Source organism: Stegodyphus dumicola, chromosome 9 (genome assembly GCF_044657685.1).
Source record: "Stegodyphus dumicola isolate Sdum_Otavi_A_Nest chromosome 9, ASM4465768v1".
Taxonomy (NCBI): domain Eukaryota; kingdom Metazoa; phylum Arthropoda; class Arachnida; order Araneae; family Eresidae; genus Stegodyphus; species Stegodyphus dumicola.
In genome coordinates, this window is record NC_140776.1 from 107477672 (window position 1) to 107493041 (window position 15370).

The window sequence follows — 15370 nt, forward strand, 5'->3', positions numbered from 1 at the left end:
TTGTTTTCGCTCTTCATTTATATTCGCGTATTTTCGTATTAGAAATTAGAAAGCGAGAACAAAATATAGTAAATACGGACTAGATTTGTAAGTCTGCAGGCTGGAATGCGATTTTTAATAACATATTTTCATTAATAAAATAATGGTAATGACTAATTTAATGAAATAATAATAATAATAATAATATTTATTACCATTAGATGATCAGAATGAGATTCAATACAACTAGATTTTGAGATGAACTTACAGCAATAATAAAGCTTTACATAACAATAAAGAGATTTAAATCTGCTTTTTTCGATAATTTTGTTATTATAATATAAAAATCAAAATCCTAGATACATTGGTTGCGTTTAATCATTTAACTTTAACAAACATTACATTGAACTATCAGGCAAAGAAGGTATATCTTTGCCTTCTTTGTAAAATTGGCTTTTGTTTATGTTAGCAGAGAAAAAAATCCGTGACCTATACATGCAATCATTAAAAGAATTTTGAGAACAGTTTTAAATGTTCATGAAGAATTAATTGTACGTCAATTTCTTTTCATACGTAGAAATTTCGTCTAAAACCATCGTTATATCCAAAGGTTGAAATCTATTTCATTATCAACGAATATTCTATTTGCACTTAATATATTTTCTAATTTATTTTAGAAAGAGTAATCTTTCACGTTTTCAAAAGAATAAGGACATACTGGGTGTTGATACAATGTAGTAAATCTGTTTTTCATATTTCTTCCAGTAATGAAAACGATTACCCTGGAATATTTTCAAAGCAAAATTAAGAAAACCGTTTACGCCAAATTTTGCATAAAGTATCTTCTTGTGTATTTTTTTATTTAAAGTGTGGAATTTTCTCTTTGAAACTATCAAAAATCATGAACGGAGCAAAATTAATTCACGAGAAATAACTTTGAAATGCAATAATTCCATTGTAATATGAAATAGTGGAGAAAAGTGCAATACAGTTTATTTATTCACAAATAATCCCCCTCATATGTGTAATTTATGTACTGTCGATTGAGAAATATAGGTTAGTTAATTAAACCGGTTATTTCAATACTTTTCCTTTATCAATATTTTTATGGGCTCTTTAGTAGAGCGGTAAAGGTGGCTGAACACTTGTAGCTCGCTTGGGTTTGAATCCCGGCTAAATAGTTGGATTCATGGTTTTTGTGTAATGTAAATGTAAGCCAGCTTCTCTTAGAAAGCCCTCCGCGAAGGCATAACTCCCCTTATACAGGTAATTGTTGTGTGCTTTGATGTAATTCAGTAAGCGAACAAAATTAATCTAATCAAACCCAAAGAACGGGCTGATTACATGTGGAGTTTTCCACCAGGAACGTAAATGCGAGCAATTTTCTCTTAAAAAGGTTTACACGAAAGCATCCATCCCCTTAAGCAGATAGCGTTCGCACTCCACAAATAGCACTCCACAAAAAAATGTCAAAATAAAATCTTATTATTCATAAGTATGAAAAGGAAGTAAACGATAAAAGCGGTTTTACCTATTTTCTAGAAGGGCATTAAATCTAAAATATTAATCTATTCTTATTTGTTATGATTAAAAAACATTAAATATGGTAAGCTTAAAGAGCGTGCAAAATCGCTGACGTTTTAATCATAGCAAAAGTCAGTACTAAAAAAATTAGCATTAAAATTATGAGACAGATTGAGAAAGAGATGGCCTCTATTTGATTTTCAAGTATATTGGCACGAGACGAAACCTGCGGTTTTTGTCAAAATGTAGCCAAACTGATAAGAAGAGGGAAATAACGCATAGCCAGCGGCTACTCTCAGCAGCGACAATGGACCACCCAGAGATCTACAGATAGGAGATTCTCTAAAATGGGGAGGGCATGGATGGTACGACAGTTGTACCAATGCCGGCGTCTGAGAAAATCATTCTTCTGGTACAACTGCTGTACCAGCCGGCTTCAGAAAGTTAAGAGTTTTTCAAACTTTGTTAAATAAAGGAAGCATTTCTTGATGAGAATTCCTCCTCATTAGCAACATCTTCAACAATTACATTGTCATTATCTTCTTTGTCAGTATCACTCTCACGCTCTCTTCAAAGTCAGAATTAGAAGTGTCTATATCTACAATATTTGGGGCCTTCTGTTCTTTATTTTTCGGTATAATAAATCTATTACTCCTAATTGAATTCCATGAGCATAGCACAATTGCTGAACTTTCAAACTTTTTTCATAATCGTTGCTCCATCAGTCGTTATGGATATAATATCTTCTTTTAGAGATAATCCATGCTCCTGTAACTTAGATTTAAGCCCCTTTTAGAGATAATCCATGCTCCTGTAACTTAGATTTAAGCCCTTCCCACACATGTTTTGGCTGACATACATGTGCAAGTCCTATATTCCCAAATTGTTTTTCTGAATGAATATTTATGTTTAAGTAGCGTTTATTTCTTAGACTTATCCATTCATCAGATGTAAGACTAAATTTTTCACCATTTACTTTTAATTGTATTAACTCATGTTTCAAAGAATTGCGAACATCGTTACTGTAGTTTAAAAACAGTTCTTCTTATAGTGTTAATCGATGTTGACTTTTAAACCTCTGTTGGATGGTGATTTTAATTCAGTAGAAGTGCAAAACACTCAAAATGGCAAATCATCTAATGCTGTCATTTTACGTATAATTTTATCCAATTATCTTTTTTTTTTTCCCAATATAATCTAAAATCCCTGATGGCTTGGGCTTAGAAACTGAGCTTAAATTTGTATCTTCATTGCAATTAGATTCTTTCCTCTTTAACAAATTTGTATCATGTTTCGTTTTTAAACGTGTATGGAGTTTGCTTGTATATTCCTACATTCACTTCAATAACTTTTGAACATTTTTTATATTGTCCTACCATATTCTTTTATTCTTTTCATTATATAAATCATGAAACCAAACCGAATTATTATCAAGAATTTTTTTATGTTAAGTTATTCTTATTCATTATTATGGGTTTATTAATTATGGGTATATACAGTCAAAAGTTGTTAATCCAGACTCGTCGGGACTTCGGCGATTCCGGATTATAGATCATCAGTTTAAATCTCGTAAGATGGCATGCATAAATTCTAAAATTAAAAATATGAAACTGTAATTTATGAAATAAATTTTTCAAATTTGTCAAAAAATGAACAAGTTGTTCATTTTTTGTGATAATACTTTCTCTTTAATTCTATAAACAGACATAATTTCTTGTTCAGTTACAAAGTTCCGCTGTTCAAGTCCCGTAATTGCTGTGCAGAGAATACCGACTAACTTGTCAATCGAAATTTTTTCGTTTTCACTAACCTCTCTGTCACCTTCTTCATGTCTTTATCCATATTTTGCAGCAATTCCACTTTTTGTTTGATGGACATCGAAACATACTTTCGTTTTGTAGATCCTTTGGGAGCTCCAGCATCAGAAATTCTATTTGACATAATCGAAAGTTCAAGTTTACTTTTATAAAATTGCTCTTACAGTCTGCAAAAAATAATAAGCCACATCCAATTCAAAGATTAAGGAACAACACAATCATCAACATTAACTGAAATAGATAATTAGATCATTTTAGCTTATTCTGTCCATTATACATTAAACGCGCACGCGAAAACATATTGTGCGCTTGCACACACACATATGGGCAGTCGTAAAGGTCTTATGCGCACGCATAAACGCCTATGCGCATGTGTCAACGCGGCGCATGCGCAGAAAGTTTTTAGCTTTGAGGTCCGGATTATAGATCATTTCGGATTATGGGTGTCCGAATTAACGACTTTTGACTGTAATAAATCTGAAAAATATTTTGAACCCTAAAGTATGATATGCAAATACAATGTGAATAACAAACTCACAAATTGAAAAAATATTGAAATTTTTCGAAATATTATACACTTTCTTCACAACTACAACCTTGTTTTCCAGATATGAATATCAGACTATGAATCCTGTGAGTGTGCAGTATCGCTCTGAGCTGTAATAGGACAGGACAGTTTTGGCCTGCCTCCTTGGATGATTCACATATTGTATTACTTCTCTAGACTGTACGATGCAACTTTGTATTCACAGTCTAATTAATTTCATCTGTTAGGGACATAAAAACAAAAAAGTGTACTATTTTGCTATGTTGGTGACCCCTGAACATATAGTGGAGACAATTTAAAAAAATTCTAATAAGTACACACACACACACACACACACACACAAAAAAAAAAAAAAAAAAAAAAAAAAAAAAGAGGTATTTAAACTTGTGAACACCGGTATTTCAAAACTATACAAAGGGCTCAAAATACTGATACTCGGTATCCCGGTACTGCAATCCCTAGTATTGACATATGTGGAAATATGCAAACACCTTTGGTGAGAAAAAATGATGATTAGTTTCAAGAAACATTTTCATGCTAACCCTTTATCCTCTTTCCCTTCTTATTTCGGACAATTTGACGAGCTATACTCTCTGTTGGAACTCCTTCTGTCACATCTGCTTGCATTTTTGCAAAACTGATAAACACCTAAAAAAAAAAAAAAAAAAAAAAAAAAAGATCAATATACAGTAACTTGACATTTAATGTATATCCTGGAAAAAAAAAAGAGAGAGATTTATTGCAAATGTTTTGCTTACATTTATTTAGATTTAAAAAAAAAATCAATATAAAGTAACTTGAGATAATATACATCCTGGAAAAAATGAGAGAGAGATTTATTGCAAATGTTTTGCTTACATTTATCTAGATTTCATAAAGGCCCTAAATTTTGTATTTTTTTTTACATGATACTTTCATATATCTTACAGTAATTTAATTGAATAGTTAGAAGTAAAATTTTATATGTAGATGAGACATTAATTCAGTTTTCCTTTCATATTTTTCAACATTTATAAAAAAATGCTACTATTCAAAATTTTAATATTTTGTATGAGATAAATCTAAGATTTACTGATAGGTATTTTATATCATACTTTTACACAAAAATCAGCAGTAATAATATTTTCATCTCTGCAGTGATTATGAGATCTAATCTAATATTCTAAATACATTTTTCTTTTTGGGAGGGGGAGGATTTTTCCTTTTAACACTTGGTTTCACTAGTGGCCGAACTATTAAGACTGATGAATACTGGGAGTCTGACCTGGGTTCGGACCTAGACGAACAGGCTGGCTGCATGGTTGGTTTTGTTGATTTTCCAATGTGTACCATGTATATGAACCAGTTTCTCTCAAAAAGTCCTCCGAGAAGGCATCCCTCCCCTTAAGGAGACAGCCATCATATGCTTTGCTGTATTCCAATGACCTAACCTTTCAACATTCTCACAATCTTTAAAAGACTGTTTATCAAATGATAATAACCATTAAGGTGATTTAGTTCTTCTTTGGTCCAAAGCAGTAGTATGTATAATTAATTCTAACAAATGTCTCACAAATTTGGGTATTATAAAATCATATTTTCTGTTTGTAAAGTATAAATTTTAAACAGTTCTAAAAACTGTCTTGTTAACTTTTGGCTTTATCCTTCACAAAATGTAATGATTTGATATTTAAAATAAAAAGATAATTTTACATTCAAAATTATAAATAAAAAATATTAATTATATGTTATAACAAAAATAAATAGTATATAGTAATTAAAGTAAATCATATGGGAATAATAATAAAAACATTCAAGGTAAAGCTCCCTCACAAATTGAAATAATGAGAAGACCTTTTGTTTGATTTTAGTTTTATAAAAATTGGCATTAATACATATCCTGGTGTTTTATAAGCAATCTTTTCTTTTTTTTTTTTTAAATTTCAATACTCAGTTAAATAATCCATTAGTATCTGGCTGTAACGAAAAATTTCCACCAAGCAACGTTTAAAGTTAAACAAAATCTGAAAGTTTTCAGATTTTAAATTACATCCAAAAGGGACCTTTTTTTTTTAACGTTTTGTGTGTTACCTTTATTTATTAAATATCATGTTCTTCGCACTTAACCCTTTCGCACCGGCGCACCTTTGTTTAAGACACTCGTGCGGTACGTAAGGGAATCAAAGGCAGTCACCGTGCAGGACAGAGTTTTTACATCGCTAAGCCTAATTTCATAAAAAAAATCAGGAAAAAAAAAGTTTCACTTCTAGCATCGTAATTTTTGTTATCATTTTAGATTATTACTTGAGCTCTTATATATGTTAAAATTAGTACTTGATAATGTTTTTTACTTTATTTTACATGAAAATATACATAAAAAATTGCTTATTTTGTAAAATAATTTTTGGAAGAGCTATTCAAATTTTTACAAAGTTTCAATTGATAAAATCCGTCAGTAAAGTTTAAAATTAATAAAATAACACAATAAAGACTATTTACAGTAAGAAGTAACAAAATTTAAAATGAAGACTGAGTGTGGTAAATATCGAAGCACGGAGAAGTATCACTTTCCAACTCTTAGAAAAAGTATCACTAACTCTTTAGAAAATGAATAATCATTCTCATCTGCATTAGTAAATGGTTCATTAACCATACGAGGGTATTTTTCCTCTGATAAATAGCGCCTTCTGGCCATAATAGACTGGAGGTGAGGCTTTCCGAAATAAAAAGAGAAGAAACGGAAATATATCTGAATGCAATGCAAAACGTAACAGAACTCCACATAAGTACCTCTAAAGGACTGTACATAGTACGGGGGAAAAAAAAAAAAAAAAAAAAAAAAATCTGATGTGTACATCACATGACTTCCTTGTACGGAATATTATATGCATTTTTTCTTGCATTTCGTTTAAACTTATTAGATTGAATTAAATCTACTTCGCCGACAGCGCATAAACCACAATAGAATAAATAAATGCATTCTTTAAAATTCATTCCATTTGTTTACCATAGTGACACTCTGGCGCTAGGTTCACTTAACAGTATTATATTTCGTTCATAATTCAGAATGCACAAAATTTATATGATTTAAAGAATTATCTAATCGTTGCCACATGTTCTATTCAAATACTATAATAGAGCTAGAACGATGTATAAAAGAAATTAAGCAAACAAAACAAAAAAGAAACAGTTTTTCACAGACGATTGAGTAAAATGTTGCCATTGCTTGCTTTTAAATCTTTGAGTTTGTTAATCAAAAAGTCGTTAAAGTTTTACAAAATATGAAATCGATAATAAAACAAATTCCAAATTTCAAATTTGGGCTTTCAGATGCCCATATTCGCAATAGGATTACGCCATTTAAAATTGGATGGCTCCAGGTACCATTGTTTTATCACAGCGCGAGAAACATACATACATTCATGCAGATTCTTCATCATTTAATTTCTTCAAATATAATACAGGGCGATGGTATTTGGGGGCAATGATTTGAAAAGTGATATGCTGTTTATAGGGTTCTGACGCAAAATGAAAACAATAGTCCTTCAGGGGCAAACCACCTTTGAACTAAAAAAGCATGAAAGCAGTACCTTTAATGTGGGTAGTAATAACCACCCAAATATGAGATTTTCTGCCAACATTTTGGTAGTTCTTTTAAAGCCTTCGGCCCAGAAACTTGGTTGTTGGGAGTCCAAAAACAGATCAACCTCATTTTGGACGTCCTGTGCAGAACAGAAGACAGCATCAGCAAGATGTAGCTGCAGGTGTGAAAAAAGGTAGAAAGCCGACGGAGCAATGCTGGGACTATATGGTGGGTGTAACAAAAGATCTCATTTGAGTCCATACAGAGTGCAGCTAGTGAATGCAGACACATGTGGTTTTGCATTATCTTGGTGAAACATTTCCATTTTGTGCCGTAACTCATTTTGATGTTTTTCCTTGATAGCAGTATCAACACGGACTAGCATCTCGCTGTTGAAGGTTTTACCTTTTCCCAGATACTCTTTGTGGATAATAACCATGGGCAATCCCATCAGATACAAAAGCATGATCTTTTTGTTAGTCAAATTGCACATTGCAATGCTGCCAACGGGCTGACAGGGCTCAGACCAACCCCCTTTTTGGCCTGTGTTGTTGAAGTAAATCCACTTTTCATCACAAGTGATGATCTGGCCCAGAATTTTGTCCTTTCTTTGATATTCAAGCAGATTAATGCAGGTCCTATCACGTCTGTCCTAATCTGCTTGAGTCAGCTCATGTGGCACCCAGCGGCTGAACTTGTTCGTTAAGTTAATGCGATGCATAGCGCAACTAATGGACATAGCACTAATGTCTAACTTCTTAGCAAGCTCTCGAGTTAATTGCATACTGATTTCTTTCACCAGTTCTTGCAGGAGAGCCCCAGCAACATCAGCAGGCCGACCAGTGCTCTGCTTCTTGAATGTCATAGTCCTTGTTTTTGAACTTTCAGTACCAAACCTTTACAGTGTCATATGATACAACGTTATTACCTAAAGCTGTACACATCATTTAGTAACATTCTGTAGCTGACTTTTTGAAACACAACTGGAACTAAATGATGGTTCTAATCTAGTAGCATGATAGTTCCATTTTAGACACATTGTTCTTAATGATAACAATATTTTTTTACAAATTTCACAACACAGTGTTCTAAATAAGTCTCTTTTTTTCTAATGTTAAAAATCATTTAACAAAATATGATTAAACATGTCAATGCAAACTGTTTGCATAGATGATATTTATGGTGGCGGGAAACTTTTGTTAAAACCCGATATTTTCATAGCCATCTAAATATCAAATTGGATAAAAATTAAAATAATTTTTGTATAAATTTGGATGTGAAACTTTTCATGTCTTTTTATATTTAGCATCAGAAATAATTCTATGAGCAATAAAAATATTGTTTTAGCTAGTGACAGAAATTATGAATAATTTTTAGCAAAGCAATGATTTCCTCAGAGTATAACAACAAACAGCTGAAATGAAACAGTTACATGAAAAATATTACCCATTAGCTATGATTGCTAACAGGTTTTGGGTTCAAAAGTACCTGATCTAGCGTGGTCTGAGACACAGAATAATCCTCTATACGCAGTAGCTGACGAGCTTTCTCTAATTCTTGGAATACTACTGCTAAGGATAACGATGGAGCCAACTGATATTCCATCTGATTCAAATGCTGTTCTTGTAGGGATGCAGCATTCCCAAAAGTATTTTCAATAAACTTTTGTACCTCTTGCATGGCACTTGGTTCGTTTGCTACACGAACTGTCAAAGTATATCCATTGCCATACCTATAGATAGAAAAATTGAAATTTTAAAAAGGAATCACGTAAGATATTATGTTATTATAAATTTTAAGAAATAATAGAAACTTGGAACAAATTTTAAGAAAACACACACACACATATATTATATGTGTGTACATCTATATATCTACAGTAGAATCCCGATTATCCACGGGCCGATTATCCGTGCCCGCCACACAAAGTTTTTTTTTTTTTTTTTTCAAGCGTAAAGCAAAGAAAATAAAAATCTTCACAAAACTGAGCGAAACGTTAAATTTGCTAACATCATGCTTATTTATGGCAAAAATATCCCAGGCCTTCTCAGAACATTCCCCTCTGATGAGTAAGTGATTTCTTACTCACCCTTGCAGTGCCCGCTCCCCCTCTCTTGTCTTAATCTTTAGTTTAAGCCTGATAGTGTTTGCGAACCGGTCAGAGTTAATTTCTTATCTTTTATTGTGTTCAGTGTTTGTGTTTTTTTTTTTTTTTTTTTTTTTTGTTACCGATTTAAAATGTAAGGAAAACAAAAGAAGGTTGTGTTTACGATTGTGCAAAAACTAGAATTAATTTCCTAGTAGCAAACGGCGTTATAAGGCAGCAGATGGAATTGGATTACGGAATCGCGGACACAACAGTGCATGACAGTCTAAAGCAAAAAGACAAACTGGTGAACTTTGCATCAATGTCGTACAGTGCTTTCTGCAACGAAAACGCGAAAAACCATGAAGGGTTCTGCAATGAAAATGTGAAAAACTATGAAGGGTTCTACCTTTGATGAGCTAGACACCGCATTGACAGAGTGGTTAGCTCAAGTTCGAAAAGAGGGTACTCTTGTAAATGGTCCTATCATTGCAGCGAAGGCAAAAACCTTTTTTGAGTTGTTAGGCCTGAAAGGAAATTTTGATGTGTCTCCTGGCTGGTTGACTCGTTTTAAGCAGCAACATGGAATTCGAGAAATTGGACTTCATGGGGAGAAACTTAGTGGTGAACAACAAGCAGCCAACGATTTCCACCATGAATTTGAAGAATTTGTTTTAAAAAAAGAGCTATATTTTGAACAAATTTACAATGCCGACGAATCGGGACTTTTGTGGAAATGTCTTCCCACTCACACTTTAGCATCTGAAAGTGAAAGTAAAGCGGCGGGTCACAAAAGCAGCAAGAAAAGGATCACTATGATGTCTTGCAGTAACGCTACCGGTGGACATAAACTTGTCGTCATTGGAAAGTAAAAAAAATTGAGATCTTTCAAAGGCACAAGGATAGAAAATTTACCCGTTGATTACGTTAACCCCCCTCCCCCGGAAAAAAAAAAAAAAAAAAAAAAAAGGGGGGGGGATGGCTGAACTGAAACATTTTTCAAGAATGGTTCGAAAAAATCTTTGTTCTTCAAGTGCGTAAACATCTTAAATCGAAAAACCTGCCTGAAAAAGCTGTGCTATTGATTGACAACGCACCTTCTCACCCAGCAACAAGCGAGCTAAAGTCTTCTGATGGACAAATTTTTGCAAAATTTCTCTTCCCCAAACATTACTGTGCTAATCCAACCCATGGACCAAGGAGTCATTGCAACAATGAAGAGAACATACCGAACCAAATTCCTAATGACCAAAATTGAAGAAGGTTATAATCTGAAAGAGTTTTGGAAACACTACACAATCTTGGACAGCATCTATGATATTACTGCATCTGCATGGGACTCAGTGAAACCGTCAACCCTTATAAAATCATGGAGAAAACTCATGCCTAATGTTGCTTTGAGTTGTGAGGAAGAGAATGAAGATGTAGACTTGCCCACGCCAACTCTTGCCGATATAGTGAAACAGTTCCAGGTGGTGAGAACGTCGATGCTGAAAACATTATCGAGTGGTTGGAGTGTGACGTCAATGAACCTGGCTTCGAACGCTTGACAGATGCCGAAATTGTGAAGAAAGCAAGAGAGACCGAGAATGAAGGAGAAGAAGAGCCCACTGTGCAGATGCGAAAGACTCACGAAGCGGTTTTGCAACAAGTCGACGGGCTGCTGAGCTATTTGGAAGAACAAGACGACGTGGAGTTGGCCGAAAAACTTATGCTACGAAAAATGCAATCTCGGATCAAGAGAAAATGCTTCCAAAGCAAGAAGCAAACACAAATGACTTATTTCTTCAAAAAGGTGTAGTTTTACAGTTATGCTTTTGTAATTATATAATACATTACATATGTATTAATTTTTCTGTGTATCCTTGACGCCTCTCGTAAGTACAAAGCACTTTTCTGTTTTCATTAACAAAATGCATTTTAGGTTAGTTTTGAGTGATATACTAAAATATTAAGCGTTAGTTAAACATTTCCTGCTGTTTATTTCATGTTTTATTGTACATAAAACAATTTTTCAAAGTTGGAATGACTTTTTCCTCTTTTGCTATACCCGTTTTTAGCTTTTTTCGGATTATCCACGTTTTTTGTTATCTGTGGCGGCTGCGCCACCCAATTCCGAGGATAATCGGGCGTGTACTGTATATATATATATACATCAGTCCTTCAAAGGCTGGGTTTAATGACTTCTTCCAATTCCACTGAACTCTCAAGACGAATTTCAACTCAACAATATTTTAAATGCCTGCATAACTCAAAGAACACTATACACTTACAAATATTATGTCTTCTCAAGAATGGTTATTGGATCCAAGGCTATGGCAGCTAGCACACTATCATCATAGCTAATATTATTTTAAGTGCTTCCATACCACAAACATCTCACACATAAGCTCTCACTAATGCTTCTCCAAGATATGGAGGCTGAACTATATGGCAGTTGGTATCACCTGGCATATTATATCAATAAAGGTAATTATAAATAAAAATTAGGATATTCACTAAACCAATTATCAACATCTTGTTAAGAATATTTAACAGAAAGAAATGTTTTGAATTTTTCCAAGCATTTTACATGATATGATGAGTGGCCTACACAAAAAGTTAATAGAGATCAACTTCATGGTAATTTTTTTAAATATATATAGATATATATCTATATAAAAAAATAGAATCTTATTGAATATTTCATAAAGATTGTAGGTATTTTTTTTATTATTTTAGTGCCCATTACATCAACATAGTAATTAATAACTTTAAGAATATTTACATTATTTTCATAACTGCCAACATAATATCCATTTACATGTGAAAATATCTATATCATCAAGTGCACAGGAAATTTTTCTTAATATGTAAACATCTTAAATTAAATAAACTAAAAAAGGATTAGATGCTTATATTTCTAGCTCTTTTAGAAGTTAATGGTGCAAAAAAATGATATTCTTACATTGCATTTTTTCAATGAAATTGTTTCAATTAGAATGTTAATATTAATTTGATAATATAATGCAAGATTAAGCCCACAACAAATTTACATTTCAGCCACTGTTACATTAGGTCAAATCAATAAAAAGTAGATCAAGACTTTGCTTTTTAATGAATTTTACTATACATATGGATTTATGCCACAATATTATGTCTCAGTGCTTCTAATTAGCACATTCTAATTCCAGTACATTATGCAGCAAACTAAAAACATTTATATTTTATAGCAATGGCATTTGTTTCTACTTTTCTTGAGAACAAATAAAACAACTGACAGTGTTTACTTTATTCTTAAGTTACAGGCACCTTCTCCAGTATTTTAGTAGAGTTTTTCACCACTTTTGTTTAAATTATTTGTCCGATAATTCCTATGGTTTCACCTTCCAGGAGATGCAAATTTTAATATCAGAATATTTAAGATTTTACATTTCCCCAATTTTATGTGCAAAATTAGAAGTTCTTGAGTAATGTTTCATCTTAGCTGCACCCAAACGCACTGCCCCCTTGATAGTTCAGCCCTAAATCTGATAGTCTGATAATGATATGACTGGTGAATTTGAAGTTTAATATTCTGGTGTTTAGTCTTTGGTGGAGTGTTATTCGAGTCCCCCAAAAATATATAGTTATATATAGTTATCAAAGCAAGGAAGTTCTTAAATTTCATTTTAACCCTTTCAGATGAATCAATCCATTCTGAGATACCAAAGAGTCAGAATAGATTGATTCATCTTGAGACAATTCTGCTTCATCCAAATTGACAGTTAAAAACTCAAATTCAATCCGAGTCAACTTCCTTTTGTTCATGCTGAAAAATACCAGTCAGATTAATATAACATGTTCAAAATAACCCACTAGGACATGTGTATTATAAATACACAATAACTAAATATTAATATTTTTATTTGTTACAATAAAAATTTAATACTTATTTCAATAAATTAATTTATCACAATAATAAATTAAGAAAACTTCCTTTAAAATTTGCAAAAATAATCTCCTAAAATGCAATAACTCTGGAACTACATTATGTACATTTATGTATAACAGTGAAAACAGAAGTTAACAGACATGAACTGTTCTTGAAACACCACTATATAAAATAACATAGTGGTCTATTCTAGGACATTCACATCCTGTTGGGCCCATCTCCAGCTTCTTGAAAGTAGCAGAGATCCCATTTCGTAATTGTTATTTTATAATCTCGAGTTATTTACATTCAGACTTTCAACAGTTACTTTTTGTTTAGATAACATATGCTAGCAGAAGACAAAAACTTACCTAGAGCCCTTAGGATCTAACTTAGGTAGAAAGTATTTAATATAAAAATTACTTAAAAATTATCTGCTTTTACCTTTTTTTTTTTTTTTTTTGGCAATAAAAAACCATTTATCAATGCCACCAAAGCTAAATACAAAATTAACAAAATATCTCTAACTATGAATATCTTACTTATTTTTAAGATGTTGTATGCTACCCAGACAACGAAACTGGCCATTCACCATAATAGCAAGTCTTGTGCACAAAGCTTCACATTCTTCCATACTGAAGAGACGGAAAAAAAAAATCACATACAATAAAAGAAATTTAACAAGAAAATAAATTTATACAGCCAAGCCAAATTAAATATTATAACTTCTAAATTATGCTTTCTAAAATCAATGCCAATTATATTTTCTAAAAGCTATTAACATAAAATTGTTTATGGCAATGACCAAAATATAATTTTAATTTTCATAAATGATATTACATTATTGGAAATATTATTAAGCATTACTTCAGCATTTCTGAGAGAATTATTCACTCTTCTTAAATCTACTTTTATAAAAAAATAATAATATAGTCGAATAATAAAACATTGAAAAATTAAATTTAAGTAAGATTTATGAATAGGCAAAGTAAAAAATTTTTCGATATTTTTCTGATTTACATAAAAATATAAATAACATAATTAACTGTCACTTTTATTCCATTCACATGTTTTCAAAGACGTACAACCAGACAACAAAATAATGTCAATTATTTAAATTGCAAATAATGTACATAATTAAAATTATTATTTAAAGATCTTAAAATATTGAAAATAATACACTAAGGAATAAGTGAATCGGGGTCTCATAAATTTTGCATTCACAAGAATTTATTTTTTAATGCTTAGTATACAGAATTAGATAATCAAAGATCCAATTTTAAATAGCTTAGTTGGGAAAAAATTGCCAACTTCAGATTTTACATGAATATTTCTGAAGCAATGGAATTTCATTTGATAAGAATCTGAGGGTCTTCCTTCTATTTCCCTTCCACTGAGAGAACTTGACAGTATTTTAAGAGCCCCTGTGCCACAGAACTAGCATAAATTTACAAACATCTATGCTTTTTCAGTTATAAGACCCTGGTTTATGGCAGTAGTTTATGGCAGCTAGCATCCCTACCACCATGCCAGAAGTTGATACCAAACAGAAGCCCATTTCCATTGATGTAGTACTGTTGATATGCTTTCTGCTAAGCCAATGCCTTTTTGCAAAATTACAAGATTCCAACATTTGAGAAGTGTCAAAATCTGTAACTGATAAAATATCGTATACGCTCACGTAATGTCCGCTTTTTTTTACTAAAATTACATCGCTAAAATGCAGGTACGGACATTACAAGGGTCATTTAAATGTCATGCATTTTCTCGTGAGTAATTTTGGGTATAAATTTAATTTCAAACAGCCAAGTAAAGTTCTAAGTGGAAGAAAATGGCATAAGTAATAAAATTATCAAATTTAAAAGTTGTCTAATAGCTACTTAAAATTTACAAACTCATTTTCTCCCATCCACTTATATAATATAAATTACCCCGTTTACGTTAGCAACACTTGGCGCATATT

The 15370-nt window shown here is 32.1% G+C and overlaps 1 protein-coding gene across 3 annotated transcripts in view; it reads right to left on the bottom strand.

Annotated features, from left to right (window-relative positions):
• LOC118196520 (phospholipid-transporting ATPase ABCA1-like) overlaps positions 1-15370 on the bottom strand; it is a 416944-nt gene that overhangs the window by 14752 nt on the left and 386822 nt on the right. For all 3 annotated transcript variants that reach the window (XM_085823882.1, XM_085823879.1, XM_085823880.1), the window contains 3 exons: positions 13950-14042; positions 8918-9161; positions 4410-4515 (listed from right to left, as the gene is read on the bottom strand). In XM_085823882.1, coding sequence (XP_085680008.1) covers positions 4410-4515; positions 8918-9161; positions 13950-14042 — 443 coding nt within the window. The remainder of the gene's footprint in view (positions 1-4409; positions 4516-8917; positions 9162-13949; positions 14043-15370) is intronic.